Genomic DNA, 14,083 nt, shown 5'->3' on the forward strand with positions numbered 1-14,083 from the left:
TTCTGGGGCTGGGTGGGTAATTTTGGGTCTGGGGCAAAGTTAAGGGGCAGGGGGGAGCAGGTGTGAGGCTGAGAGGACAGTTGTGGGGCTGGGGGAGCAGGTGTGAGACTGAGGGGGCAGTTCAGGTGCTGGGGGTGGTTCTGGGGCTGGGTGGGTAATTGTGGGTCTGAGGGCACAGTTAAGGGGCTGGGGGGAGCAGGTGTGAGACTGAGGGGGCAGTTCGGGGGCAGTTTTGGCGCTGGGGGCAGTTGTGGGGCTGGCTGCAGGGTTGCGGCGGGCAGCAGGGGCAGCCATAAACGGAGCAGAGCCCGCTCAGTCCATCCCTTTACTCCCCAGCCCAGGCAGCAGCAGCGGTGGGTGCAGCACCCACATAAGGCACAGAGTTTGGGGGGGCTGCGGGCGCCCGGCCCCGCTCGGCCCCGCCTCAGTCCGGCAGCCCCGGGGCTCAGCCCCGGCTCCATCTTCCCGCGGGGCCGTCCTGGGGGGCGCGGTGCAGCCCGGGGCGCTCAGGGGTTGTGGTTCGGGGACTCCCCCTGGATCTGCTGGGCCGAGGCCGTGTCGGGCAGCAGCACCTCCACGCTGTAGCTCACCTTCTTGGAGTGGAGGAAGCTGTAGGTGTTGTCGAAGCGCAGGACATCTGCGGGGGGACAGGGGTATCAGGGATACGGGGTGGGGTCAGGGACAGGGGGGTCCCGCAGCGGCCCGGGGAGGGCTCGGCACTCACAAATGCCGGGCGTGGAGCAGGTGAGGGAGCCGTCCTCGGGCACCATGTGTGCGTTGTAGCGCTGGTTGGGGAGCACCTCGGTCATGTCGCCCGCACGCTGCCGCTCCCCGACCTTGGTCTTCAGGTACACGCCGAAGCCGATGTCGGCGCCCTCGGAGCGGAACTGCCACCTGCAGGGAGGGCACAGCTGCGGCGGGCTGGGGGCACGGGGCTGTCACCCACCCGCTCCCCGCAGCGCAGAGCCGCCCTCACCTCAGCACGCAGCCGGGGAAGAGGATCTCGTACTCGACCTGGTGGGACGAGCCCCGGTTGACCACGACCGAGTGTTCGTACTTCTGTGCCAGCTGGTCCCGCACGTAGTAATGCTGGGGCACGTCCCCCCCGTAGTTTATCTGGAAGGGATGGAGGATGTGGGGTGGGGGAACTGCCCAGCACCACTAAAGAACCCCGTGGGGGCTCCTCCTACCTTGCTGGAGCACTTGGGGTCCCCGTCAGGGTCTGTCAGCGTCCCCCCGTACTCCACCGGGATCTGCGCGGGGTCGATGTACTTCTGCAGGACCTCCTTCCAGTTGGCTGGGGGGGAGGACAGCGGGTTTGGGGGGGCTGCAGGTTGGAGTATCCCCCCTGGGTGGGGTGATAGCAGAGGGGGAATGCAGTCCCTCCATTTGGGACACGCTGGGGAGGGTCAGGACTCACATCCCAACACCACGACCTTCTTGCGCGTGTCCTCGCTCAGGAAGTGCTTGACCAGGTTGTAGGCCACGGGGAAGAGCTTGGGGGCTGGGGGCAGAGGGGGGCGTCAGGGGGGAGTCAGCACCTGGGTAAGGGCAGCAGGACCCTGGAGCCAAACTCACCCTTCACAATAAAGAGGCGCTTGAGGGACTCGGGGTAATTCTCCTCGAACATGGACAGGATCTGCAGACGGGGGAGCTCAGGTCACCCATGCCATGCACCCAGCAGGACCCACCCAGAACTCTGGGGAGTGCAGGGCACTGCAGGGACCCGCTCCTGCATCATCCAGGGACCAGGCCCTGCGGTCCATGGGAAGGGGGGTGGGCAGGAGCCCTCACCTCCCCATACGTGTCCACAGCTGGCTTCCAGAGGTGCTTCAGGCCCAGGCCCTCACAGTCGTACACCATCATCACCATCTCAATCTTCTTGCCCAGCTGGGACAGGAGGATGGGGGGGATCAGGCAGGACCCACAGGGAGGTTCAGGGATGGGGTGGCCCCAACAGGCTGGTTACACCAGCCAGAGCCTCCTCCTAAGCGTTGGTGTGGGGAGAAGGGGCACCATGGGAGCTGGGACAGGGATCCGGGCTGAGGGACAGCAGGGACGTGGACTGGTGGGGATGGGCAGGATGCAGAGTTGTGGGATGGGAGTGTGAACCAGAAATGGACATATGGGGGTGGCAGGGACATGGTCCATGGTGGGGTGGACAGGACACGGACTTGTGGGGCTGAGGGAGGTGAATTGGACATGGACCTGTAGGGCTGGCGAGTGAGGACATTGGCTGGGAGAGATGGAGCAGAGATGGACATATGGGGATGGACAGGACGTGGACCTATAAGATTTATAGGGTTGTCAAGGACATTGTCTCGTAGGAATGGACTGGAGATGGGCTGAGGAGGACTTTGAGATGTGGGAATGGACATGGACAGAGGGAAATGGACAGGACAGGGACCTGTAATATATATAGGGCCGTCAAGGACATTGTCTGGTAAGAATGGACCAGAGATGGATATATGGGGCTGGGGAGGACATTGAGTGGTGGGGATGGGCAGGACATGGGCTGGCAGGCACGGACAGAGGGAAGTGGACAGGACAGGCACCCATAGGGCTGGGGAAGATGGTGACTGGTAGGGGCAGACCAGGTGTGGACACATGGAGCTGTTGGGGCCAGCAGAGTGTGGGCAGGTTCCCACCTTTTCACTCTGCTGTTCACACGCCAGCCGGAGCAGTTCACAGTCCCGGAACTTGTTTTTGATCAGGTCCTGCTTGGAGGCGGAGAAGAGCAGCCCCTTGCCGTCCAGCGGCCCGATGATCTCGTAGCGCACCGGGCTGCCCTCGCGGTCATAGCCACACAGCCCGCCCGACATGTACTTCCGAATCACCTGTGGGGGTACAGGCGGCTCAGGGCACCTCACACACACCCCAGGGGACTCAGAGGGACGGTTCCCTCCAGGGCCACCCCCGGGAGCTCAGGGACACTCACCTCAGGTGGCTCCCAGGCGAGGATGTTGTCGGCGTCCATGTGCTTGCGGAGCTCGACGTGCTGCAGCGGGGGCAGAGCGGGCCAGGGTGACATTTGGGACAGGGTGAACCCCGTGGGCTGGGGTGGTGCCCCTGTGGCCCAGGGTGTGGGGTCTCACACCAGGTCTGTCCCAGCACAGCAAGGTGCCCCAAAAGCAGCGTGCCCCTCTCACCTTGCGGAGCATGGCCTCTGCCTTGGCCAGGTCGAAGGAGCGCGCTGCAAGAGAGCAGAGCAGAGAGCTCAGACCCTGCCAGCCCCACACGGGCTCCCCCCGCCAGCGCTGCCCCACTTTGGGGTTACCTCGGAGCCATTTCAGCAGGAAATAGTCGTCCTGGGAGGGCAGGGAGGGCAGCACGTCCTGCACCTTCTCCCGGAACTGCAGGGACAAGAGGGACAGCTGGTGAACCCTGATCCTCCCCAAAAACCTCAAGGCTGGAGGTTTGTCCCTCCTCGTGCCCTCCAAAAAACATGCCAACCAGGACTGGGACATTGCCAGGGGACAAGGGCCACCCTGTGCCCCTCCCTGCCCCACATGCAGCCAGGATCAGTGGTCACCTGGCAGGGGACTGTCCCCAGCCCAGCTGCCATGCTCTGGGTGTCCCCAAGCCCTTGCATAAGGTGTGTGGGCTGTCACCACCCTGCTCCTCCCAGGGTGTCTCACAGGGACTGGGTGAAGCAGTCCCCTCCAGGGGTGTCCTTTGGGACGGATGGAGGCTGTCACTGTGTGTACCCCTGCCCAGTGACACCCCAGTGGGCCACAGCCCCCCTGGCACAGGCAGGAGGGTGCCAGGGTGCAGGGCTGGGGGGCTGGGGAAGCTGGGGCCCCTCAGAGGGGGCACTGCAGGCACCAGGCAGACCAGGCCCTGCCAATGGCATCCCTGGGATGAAGCCAGTCACCAGCAGATTGCCACATGTCCCCATCTCAGTGACACTCCAGTGGGTCACAGCCCCGTGACACAAGCAGGAGGGTGTTGGGGTGCAGGACTGAGGGATTTGGGGTCCCCTCAGGGAGGGGACAAGCAGACCAGTCCCGACCAGTGGCATCCTTTGAGATGGAGCTGGTCACTGTGTCCCCTGCTGTTTGTGACCCCCAGTGGGTCACAGACCCCCAGCACAGGCAGGAGGGTGTTGGGGTGCAGCATTGGGAGGTTTGGGGGACCCAGGGTCCCCTGTCCATGTGGCCCCGCTCACCCCAACCAGCCCACAGCTCAAATCTCGGTACCAGCCGAGGCCCTCCCCTTAATGAGCCTGATTAGCTTATCTCCCGCTGAATTTAGGGGTAATTAAACCCGGGATTAGCTCCTTCACCCTGGGACAAAGCCGGTGGTGGTGGACGAACGGGTTCGGCCGCTCGCCTCCGTCACTCGCCCAGGGCACGGCTGGCACCGGGCACGGTTTGGGCACCGTGCCCCACGCCTGCCCCTGCCCCCCGTGCTGGCACCGGCGGGGTCATCGCCCGCCAGTGGAATTTGGCTGGGGCTGAAAGGCAGCGATAAGATAAAGGCACGGGGGTGCCCTCTCGGTGCACTGAACCCCGATAACAGCTGGCACCCAAACCCCAGCACCTGGCAGGGGTGGCCGTGGTGGGTGACAATCAGCGGCCCTGGGTGTCCCCGGGCCTGCAATCCCGGCGGTGAGGGCAGGAAGTTTTGCGGTCCCATGGGAAGCGTGGAAGAAGAAAACGAGGCTCGGCGGAGCCCAGGCTGGTGGCACAGCCAGGATGGTCCTTCCCTCGTGGGCAGCACCTCGGGGGCTCAGCCCGCGGGATTGGGCTGCAGGGTGGCACGGAGGTGGCAGAGGGGCACCGTCCCAAGGGCCCGCAGGGAGACAGGAGGTTCCCGAGCCCCGGGGAGGATGGGAAAGGGATGGGGGCCCGCCAGAGGGATGGTGCAGCCAGCGGGACCGCCAGGACCCACCCAGGACGGTCCGGCCCTGTGGGCAGCGCCACAGCGGGGCTCGGCCCGCGTGTTTGGGCTCCGGGCTGAGGGATGGAGGCAGCGGGAGCCTCCCGGCGCCGGGTTTGGGGGCGGGGTGGAGGCTGAAGGCGATGGGACGTGTCCGGGGCAGGGAATCGGGGTGAAGCCGGGGGGTTTGGGGTGCGGAGCCCCCCGGAGGCCGGAGCGGGGGTGATGCCGTAAGTTTGGAGCCGGGGATGTGGGGGCTGGACGAGGCGGTGGGAGCCCCCGGGGCCGGGAGCGGGGGTGATGCCGCTGGGTTTGGGGTGCCCTGGGGGGCTGCAGAGCCCCCCGGGCCGGGAGCAGAAGGGTTTGGGCTGCGGGGTGGGGGTGATGCCGGTCCCGCGGCGGATGCGGGCGCACATCGGGGAGGACAGCCCGGCCCCAGTCCCGGTCCTGGCCCCGGCCCCGCTCCCCCCGCAGCTCCCCGGCCGCTCCGTCCCAGCTCACCTGGGCCAGCACCTCCGCCTGCTGCGGGCTCAGGTCCCCGACGCGGCCGCTCATGGTGCGCTGCGGGCGGCTCTGCCCGGCCCCGGCGGCCGGGGAGGCTCCGAGCACCTCCCCGGGACCGCCCCCCGGCCCGCCCGGCCCGGCCCGGCCCGGCCCCCGCCCACCCCCGTGGCCTTGGACCCTGCCCGACCCCTGCCCGCCCGGTCAGCGCCCGCCGCCGCCCCGGGGTCGGGGATCGGGGTGCGGGGGGTGATGGAGGCAGGGGGATATGGGGACACAGAGGGGCTTGGGGACTGTAGGGGGGGTGTGGGAAACTTGAGGGGTTATGGGGCACGGAGGGGTATGGGGGTCATTGGGGGGTATTGGGGTATGGAGGGGTATTGGGGCATGGAGGGGTATGGGGGGCATGGAGGGGTATGGGGGCATGGGGAGCACGTGGGACATGGCTGTAGGATATGGGGGCTATAGGGGTATGAGGGCATGAGGAGGCACAGGGGGCCTTGGGGACTATAGGGGAATATGGGGGCTGTAAGTGATATGGGAGGGTATAGAGGAGTTGAGAGGGTTTGGGGCTTATGGGGGATATGGGGGCATGAGGAGGCTTAGGGGGTATGGGGAGTATGGGGGCATAGAGGGCCTTGAGGGTAGGAGGGACTTGGGGACTGTAGGGGACATGTGGGGTAGGAGTGCATGGGGAATATGGGGAATGGGCAAAGGGGGGCACAGGGGGCCTTGGGGGGCATGTGGAACATAGGGATTGGGGGGGCAAGGGAGAGATGAGTGTAGGGGGCTCTGGGGGTTATGGAGTGTGCAGAAGGGTGGGGGCTCTGCGAGAGTTTGGGGGGCACAGTGGGGTGGAGGGGGTGTGGGAGGACATTGGGGTATGGAGGGAGATGTGGCTGTGGGGTGGGAGATGGTGATATGGGCCAGGTGTCAGGAGAGGGGACAGCAATGAGGGCAGTGACAGGGATGGGAGGTGGAAACAGGGACCTAAAGTGGGGCAGGGTGCCAGGTAGAAGGGACAGGGACAGGGATGGGAGATGGGGACAGGGACAGATTGAGGGCTCAGTGATTGGAAGATGGGGATCAGGAGCAGGATGCCCATGGGGTTGTGTGTGTGTCCCATGGATATCCCACAGAGCCCCGTGTCCCCCATGCACACATGGTTGTCCCAGAGAGCTCTGCATGTCCCATGGAACCCTATTTAACCCTATTTGTCCCCTGAAGCTGTGGATGTCCCATGGGTGTCCTGTGAAGTTATACATATCCATGGATAACCCATGGAAACATCCCATGAAACCATGCATGTCCCTGGGGGCTGTGGATGTCCCACAGAGCCACCTGTGTCCCGTCTGTGCATGTCCCAAGGAGCCATTTATGTGCCATGGAGTCATGCGTGTCCCTTGGAACTGGGACCCATAGATGTCCCATGGAGCCACCCACGTTCTGTGACCCATAAATGTCCCCTGGAGCTGCAGATGCCCAGGAAGCCACCCATATCCCACAAACCTACGGATGCTCCACAAAGCATTCACACCCCTCTATGTCCCCTCCATGGGGCAGCTCTGGCAGGAGCCACCCCCAGGCCCCATTTTGGTGTTTTCCTCCCAAACCCACAGTGTCCCCACACTCCGGGCTGTTCCCGAGCCAGCCGTGCTCCCGGCTGTTGTTCATGGCACAGCCAGACCCGCTGCAATCGGGGTTTCACCGTGTGGTTAAACCGGCTCCGGCTGGGAGGAGGGACGTGCCCACCCTGTGATTACACCCCCGCACTTCAAACCTGGATGGGGACACGAGGGACACGGGGACACACCCAGACCCATCCCATGGCACCCTGCAGCCACGGGAACCGGGTCCCACAGCCCTGAGCCCCGTTCCCAGCGTGGCCCCTGCCAAAAGCAGGTCAGCCTGGGCCCATACCGCAGCTAATCCAGCCAGCAAATCCCCCGGAGGCACATGGGCTGGGCACACGTGGCCAGAGCAGGGCCGGGATGGGGCACCCAGGGGTCACATGGGGCACCCCAGGGTCAGGATGGGGCACCTGGGGGCAGGATGGGGCACCTGGGGGTCAGGATGGGGCATCCAGGGGTCAGGATGGGGCACCCCGTGGTCAGGATGGGGCACCTGGGAGTCAGGATGGGGCACCCCAGGGTCAGGATGGGGCACCCCATGGTCAGGATGGGGCACCCAAGGGTCAGATGGGGCATGTCGGGGTCAGGATGGGGCATCCAGGGGTCGGGATGTGATACCAGGGGTCAGGATATGGCACCCAGGGGTCAGGATGGGGCACTCAGGGGTCAGGATGGGGTACCTGGAGGCAGGATGGGACACGTGGGGTCAGGATGGGGCACCTGGGAGTCAGTATGGGGCACCCCAGGGTCAGGATGGGGCACCCAGGGGCCAGGATGGGGCACTGCAGGCTGCCGGGTGCCCCCCAGGCTGGGGGTGCCGGGGGGTGTCCGGTGCAGGGGGCTGTTGTGTTTTGGGCACTCGGGTGTTGGTGTGTGTCCATGCCACCCAGGGGTGCCCATGTCCCTGCCTGTGCCATGGCTGTGGCTGCCCATGTCCCTGTGTCCCCATGTGTCCCTGTATCCACACATGGGGATGTGGATATCTGTGTCCCCGTGCCTGTTCCTGTCCCTGTCACTCTCCTGGTGCCAGTTGGTTTCCTGGTCCCTGAGTCCATCCCTGTCCCTGTCCTGCCGCTGCAGCCTGTTCCCATTTCAGTCCCAGTTCTTGTCCCTGTCTTGCTCCCGCTCCCAGTCCCTGCCCCTGTTTCTTTTCTGATTCCTGTCCTCCTCCTGGTCCCTCTCCCTGTTCCCATCCCAGTCCTGGTCCTGGCCTTTTCCCCGTGCTGATCCAACTTCCTGTTGTTCTTTCAGTGCCTCTCCTTGTTCCTGTTTTCCACCTGGTTCCTGTTTCTGTTCCCATCCTGGTCTCATCCTTGTCCCTCCCCATCCCTGTCCCAGTGCTGGTTCCCATCCCAGTCTCAGCCCTTTTCTGTGTTTAGATCTCCATCCTGGTCCCAATTCCCTGTCCCTGTCCCTCTCCTGGTCCCTGTCCTCTTCCTGGTTCCCATCCTGGTCCCTGTCCCCATCACCTTCTTTGTCCCTGCTCTGCCAAGTGTCCAGCTTGGGCAAGTCTTGGTCCCTGCTCCCTGTCATTGTATCTCTCCTGCCTCTGTCCTCATCCTGGTCTCCATCCCCATCTCCATCCCCCCAGCCCCTATCCCTGTCCCAATTCCCACCCTTATTCCTGTCCCTGTCCTTATCCCGGCCCTTGTCCTGGTCCCATCCTGATCCCTGTCCCTGTCCTTGTCCCGATCCTTGTCCTGATCGCTGTCCCGGTCCCCATCCCGATCCCTGTCCCTGTCCCGATCCCTGTCCTAGTCCCCATCCTGATCCCGGTCCCAGTCCTTGTCCCAGTCGCTGTCCCTGTCCTTGTCCTTGTCCCAGTCCCCGTCCCCGTCCCAGTCCTCATCCTGATCCCTGTCTCGATTCCCATCCTGATCCTGGTCCCCATCCCAATCCCTGTCCCAGTCCCTGTCTTTGTCCCAATCCCTGTCCCTGTCCTTGTCCTTGTCCCTGTCCTTGTCCCAATCCCTGTCCCGGTTCCCATCCCGATTCTTGTCCCATTCCTGGTCCCGATCCCTGTCCCCGTCCTTGTCCCTTTCCCCATCCCAGCCCTTGTCTCAATCCCTGTCCTGGTCCCGGTCCCCATCCTGATCCTTGTCCTTGTCCCAGTCCCTGTCCTTGTCTTGATTCCTATCCCTGTCCTTGTCCCCATCCCAGCCCTTATCCTGATCCCGATCCTAGTCCCGGTCCTGGTCCCCATCCCGATCTCTGTCCTTGTCCTGTTCCTAATCGTGTCCTTGTCCCAGTCCCTATCCTTGTCCCGGTCCCTGTCCCGGTTCCCATCCCGATCCCTATCCCAGTCCCCGATCCCTGTCCCTGTCCCGATCCCGATCCTTGTCCCGATCCCCGATTCTGATCCCGGTCCCGCTCGGGGCTCTCGGGCTCCCCCTGCGGGCGGTGTGTGTCGCGGCGGGTCCTCCCCGCCGGCAGGGGGCGCTGCGGGGCGCGGGGCGCGCAGCCATGGCGGCGGTGCGGGCGGCGCTGCTCGCCCCGCTGCTGGCGCTCGGCCGGGCCGGCTCGGGGCCCGCCACCCCCGCTCGGGTCGAGGTGGCCGTGTCGGGGCCCGGGGCGGCGGGGCCGGACGGGGACGGGGCCGGCGGCGGGGCCGGCAGCGCGGGCGCGGTGCCCGGCAGCTCGTACACGCTGCGCGGGGCCGTGCTGGGAGCGGGGGGCGGCCGGGCCGGGCCGGGCCGAGGCGGCCCGCGGGGGGAGCGGGGGGAGATGGAGATCCGAGGCCGCCTGGTGCTGGTGAGCGCGGGGAGACGGCGAACGGGGCTGGGGATGCTGCTGGCACCGGCCAGGGACTGGGAGGGGAGGAGTGGGAACCGGAGGGCGCTGGGAGATACTGGGGGGGCAGGGGAACGGTGGGGACTGGGGGCACCGGGAGACACTGAGGGGATTCTGGGTGTGGGGCTGGAGATGTGGGTGCTGGGTGGGGGTGGTGAGGGGGAGCTGTGGGTGCTGGGTGGCGGTGGTGAGGGGGAGCTGTGGGTGCTGGGTGGCGGTGATGAGGGGAGCTGTGGGTGCTGGGTGGCGGTGATGAGGGGGAGCTGTGGGTGCTGGGTGGCGGTGATGAGGGGGAGGCGGTGGGTGCGGGGTGGCAGTGGTGAGGGGGAGGCGGTGGCAGCTCGGAGACATTGGGAGACCAGGGGGCAGTGGCAGGGCAGCGGTCAGTGTGAGCGAGGGGTCACTCTGGGCCGGTGGGTGCTGGGATGGATCCTCGGGCACTGGGAAGGGAATGAGGCAGGGCAGGAGTGGGAGCTGAAGGGCACTGGGAGGCACTGGGGGGTTGGTGGGGAGGCCCAGGGACACTGGGGAGTGACCAGGGCAGGCAGCCACGGCTCGGGTGTGCCAGCAGCAGGGAGGAGGTGGCGGCAGGGGCACAGAGGCACTGCAGGCCAGGCTGTTTTCCCTGTGTTACCCCCCTGCTGTCCCTGTCTCCAGACTGTGCCCGGCTCCCCAGGACCCCTGGGGCATGGGGGTGCTTTGGGGGTGCTCTGAACTTTGGGATTCATCCCAGCTCTCCCTGTCCTTGCCATGTCCCCAGGTGGGTGACGTGGAGCCGGAGCTGAGCGCTGCTGATGGCTGGATCGGGGTGGTGCCCGTGGGCACCGAGGAGCCGGCTGAGGGCCCCCGGGGTGCCAAGGAGGAGTCCTTCACCACCGCCGTTGTCACCAAGGTGACCCTCTGTGTGACCCTGTCCCCTGAGGGCTGCCGTGGTGTTTGCAGGCCACAAACCCACAGGGGTGTCACCTGGGGTGTCTCCTGGCCTGATCTGGGGGCTCCTGGTCTGTGTTTGGTGACAGTTTCTGACTGCTCTTGGGTCCCTTGTGACCCTTCACCATGGCAGAGACGTGCTGGGTGCTTCCTGCAGCAGGACAGGAGCTTGTTGGGGACACAGCCCCGCTGTCCCCTGATCGTGTCCCCGCTGTCCCTGCAGATGAAGCGAGCCCTGGTGCTGGGGGCCTCTGCCCTGCTGATCCTGGCGCTGAACCAGAACGCCATCCGTGAGGTAGGGCAGTGCCGGGGCGGGGCCGGGCGGGCTCTGCTGACCGCTGACCGCTGACCGCTGCCTTCCCTCCCGCTGCAGCTGGACGTGTCCCAGCTGCTGGCCAAGCCCGTCATCGTCATCCAGTCCTCGGACAATGTCACCAGGCTGCTGGGAGCGCTGCTGCGGTACGGCCTGGGCCGGAGCCTGCCTGGCCCCTGCCTGGCCCCTGCCTTGTCCTTGCTTTGTCCCCCGGCAGGCTGCCACACCAGGGACCGCCCTGGGGTCTCTGACTCAGCCCATCATGTTTGCTGGGGTGGTGTTGAGCCATGCCAAGGCCAGCTGGGGCTGAGATGTGTTTCTGGGGGAGATCTGGGTCAGATACAGCCCTTCCATGGGTCCCCATGTGGTGGCTGGCAGGTGGCCTCAGCCAAGAGCTTTAGGACTCTCAGTAGAAATTATCCAGATCTGTTGGTTCTTGTCATGGCACCGCCATCCCCACAACCTCTGTGGGTGTTTGTTCTCACCACCAGCAGCAGTGGGACCCTGTCTGTCCTCCTGACATGTGGGACATTGGGATTGCTGCCATGGTGTCACATGTGGCTGGGGGAAGAGCCCTGTGCAGGGTCACTGAGGGCTGGGCACAGCTGACGAGGAAGGGTCTTGCTGTCACCTCCCCTCCGTGTCCCTCTGGACCCCCTCGGTCACTGCCCATCCCTGTGGGGAGGGGGTGCTCCCTGGCACGGGGGAGCTGTGCCCAAATCCTGCTGTGTCCATGCAATTGACACTTTGCTCCTTGCTCACAGCGGGCTCCGGGCTACGGCAAAGATCACATACCAGGCAGTGCTGCTGGAGAACCTGGTATGTTTGTCTGTCCTCCTCTTCCTCATTCTGCCAGTGGGAGAGCAGGGCATGACTGTGCCCAGCCAGACTTCTCTGATCCATGGGAAGCAGGAGCAGGGAGAAGGAAGGGAAGGGAAGGGAAGGGAAGGGAAGGGAAGGGAAGGGAAGGGAAGGGAAGGGAAGGGAAGGGAAGGGAAGGGAAGGGAAGGGAAGGGAAGGGAAGGGAGCCCATGGGAACAGGGCAGCTGGCAGTAGAGTGTTCCTCCTCCTGGGACACGTGTGCTGCCATTGCTGGATGCTGCTGTGGCCATCAGCAATGCCGTGTCCTGCCTTGCAGGGAGTCACCCTCACGCTCTGGTCCACCTGTGGCCTGTCCCGAGGGGGTCTCTATGGAGAGTGGCAGGGGGTGATCTGCCCTGGGGAGAGCAGCTCGCAGGTCCAGGTACGGCACTGGGGCTCCAGTGGGGCTGGGAGTGGGGCCGGGAGTGGGGCTGGGAGCAGCGGCAGGAATGGGGCTGGGAGTGGGGCCGGGAGCAGGGTTGGGAACGGGGCCGGGAGCGGGGCTGGGAGCGGGGCCAGGTCTCCGGCTCCCGTGCCCACGGCGCTGTCCCCACAGAAGTACCTGCAGCAGCTGTGGAACACCATCCTGCTGATCGCCCTGCTGCTCTGCACCGGCGTCATGGTGCAGGCCCAGCGGCAGTCGCGGCAGGAGCTGTCGGAGCGGGATGCCGAGGTGGGAATGTGGCAATGTCTGTGCTGTGTGCCATGCCCGGGGGGTGTGGGTGGGCTCTGACCCTCGGCTCCCCCTGCAGCTGGACCTGAAGCAGCACATCCGGCGGCGGCTGCTGGCGCTGAAAACGCGGCGCTACCACCCTGGGAAGCCGCCCCGGAGCCGCGCCTGTGAGATCGACAGCTGTGCCGTGTGCCTGGACCAGTTCCACAAGAGCCAGGTGCGACTGGAGCCCACCTTGGGCCGAGCCTTGGTCACTGCTGGGGTCGGGGTGTCCCTGGCAGGGGCTGGGCTCTGTCCCTGGCAGGGGCTGGGCTGTGTCCCGGCAGAGGCTGGGCTCTGTCCCCGGCAGGGGCTGGGCTCTGTCCCACCACCCAGCTGTGCTCACACGTGCCCTCCCTTCCCTGCTGGCAGTGGCTGCGGGTGCTGCCCTGCTCCCACGAGTTCCACCGGGACTGTGTGGATCCCTGGCTCCTGCTGCAGCAGACCTGCCCTCTCTGCAAGCGCAACATCCTGGGTGAGAACCGCCCTGAGCTGACCCCCCTGACCCTGGGCACAGCCTGGGGAGCACCTGGAGCTGCCAGGCTCCCTGTGCCAAGGGTGTCTGTCTGTCCTCCCTTGCAGGGAACTGCTGCACAGACAGCTAGCTGGCCCAAGGACACACTCCAGGGACAGACCCACGGCTGCTGCAGGGACAGGGAGGGGGCAGGGGGTGCCCAGTGAGAGGCACTTGCTGCCACAGCTGGGTTGGTGTGGCTGTGCCCATCACAGTGCCCAGACTCTGGAGAGGGAAGGACTTTGGGCTCTCCTGCTGGGTGTGAGTAGAGGGGTGGGGGGTCCAGATGGGCAGTGTTGGGGAGGGAAGATTTGGGGCACCCATGGGTGTAACGGGGTGGGGGCTGGGGCAGGGAGAGCCCTGGTCCTGCTGTGCTCTTGCCCTGCTCACAGCATTTTTTCTAAGTCTTGGGGTTTTTGTCTATTTGCTGGTGGCCGTGGCAGGGTAGGCAGAGCCTGGCTGCAGTGCCAGCCCCTCTGGGAGGTGGGTGACAGCTCTGCCAGGGCTGGGGCTGGCAGGGCTGTGGGTGACTCACGGCCTCACCGTGGGAGGGCAGGGGTTGGATGCTTTATTTATAATAATAACTTATTAGAAAGGATGGCACGAGCCAGCTGCAGAGCCAGCACGGTCACTGGGGACACACCACGGGCCCTGCCTGGGTCCTGCCCCATGGCTGCAACATGGCACGTGTCCATCCCTATTAAACATGGAGCAAGGGCTGCCTGTGTGGTTTTGTGGGGCTTGCATGGGGCTCAGAGGTTAGGGCCAGCCTGTGCCAGTGGCTTGGTGATTCCCAACCCCTCGGGGCTCATAGAGGGAGAATTACTTTCCCAGGCTGTGGCTGTGCTGGTGGGCTGAGGGTGGTTTGGACTCCTCTCATCCCAGGCCAGCTCTGCTTTCCTCTTCCAAGTGTGGCCACATCCCAGTCCCCTCTTGGGAATGGTTCCTGG

General features: G+C 65.3%; 2 protein-coding genes across 3 annotated transcripts; one reads left to right on the plus strand and one right to left on the minus strand.

The window, feature by feature from the left end:
* Positions 1–318: 318 nt before the first annotated feature.
* Positions 319–5,469, minus strand: SEC14L2 (SEC14 like lipid binding 2). 2 transcript variants are annotated; one of them, XM_054288759.1, is made up of 12 exons: positions 5,383–5,469; positions 3,278–3,353; positions 3,150–3,193; positions 2,939–2,998; positions 2,649–2,837; positions 1,795–1,890; positions 1,579–1,639; positions 1,421–1,504; positions 1,191–1,297; positions 977–1,116; positions 725–894; positions 319–637 (listed from the first exon to the last, which is right to left on the minus strand). In XM_054288759.1, the coding sequence occupies exons 1-12, from the start codon at positions 5,434–5,436 to the stop codon at positions 507–509; spliced, it is 1,212 nt and encodes a 403-aa protein (XP_054144734.1). In that variant the 5' UTR covers positions 5,437–5,469; the 3' UTR covers positions 319–506. The 2 variants fall into 2 exon arrangements, with proteins under 2 accessions (XP_054144734.1, XP_054144735.1); XM_054288760.1 differs by lacking the exon at positions 1,795–1,890.
* Positions 5,470–9,476: 4,007 nt separating this feature from the next.
* On the plus strand, positions 9,477–13,850 carry RNF215 (ring finger protein 215). Its single transcript, XM_054288834.1, has 10 exons — positions 9,477–9,764; positions 10,564–10,695; positions 10,957–11,028; positions 11,107–11,192; positions 11,811–11,865; positions 12,185–12,289; positions 12,464–12,580; positions 12,660–12,797; positions 12,992–13,094; positions 13,202–13,850. Exons 1-10 carry the CDS (start codon positions 9,477–9,479, stop codon positions 13,222–13,224), a joined length of 1,119 nt encoding a protein of 372 aa, XP_054144809.1. The 3' UTR covers positions 13,225–13,850.
* Positions 13,851–14,083: the final 233 nt, after the last annotated feature.

Source organism: Melozone crissalis, unplaced genomic scaffold (assembly GCF_028551555.1).
Source record: "Melozone crissalis strain CALT ecotype California unplaced genomic scaffold, PUWL_Pcris_2 ptg000063l_1, whole genome shotgun sequence".
Lineage (NCBI taxonomy): Eukaryota > Metazoa > Chordata > Aves > Passeriformes > Passerellidae > Melozone > Melozone crissalis.

Bases quoted from the DNA above. Each gene is read 5' to 3' on its own strand.
- SEC14L2 (XM_054288759.1), bottom strand. From the start codon at position 5,436: ATGAGCGGCCGCGTCGGGGACCTGAGCCCGCAGCAGGCGGAGGTGCTG. The intron at 3,354-5,382 runs GTGAGCTGGGAC...TTGTCCCTGCAG, and splicing joins AGGCGGAGGTGCTGGCCCAG to TTCCGGGAGAAGGTGCAGGA. The intron at 2,999-3,149 runs GTGAGAGGGGCA...CCCCCGCTGCAG, and splicing joins CAGAGGCCATGCTCCGCAAG to CACGTCGAGCTCCGCAAGCA.
- RNF215 (XM_054288834.1), top strand. From the start codon at position 9,477: ATGGCGGCGGTGCGGGCGGCGCTGCTCGCCCCGCTGCTGGCGCTCGGC. The intron at 11,866-12,184 runs GTATGTTTGTCT...CCTGCCTTGCAG, and splicing joins CAGTGCTGCTGGAGAACCTG to GGAGTCACCCTCACGCTCTG. The intron at 12,290-12,463 runs GTACGGCACTGG...CTGTCCCCACAG, and splicing joins AGAGCAGCTCGCAGGTCCAG to AAGTACCTGCAGCAGCTGTG.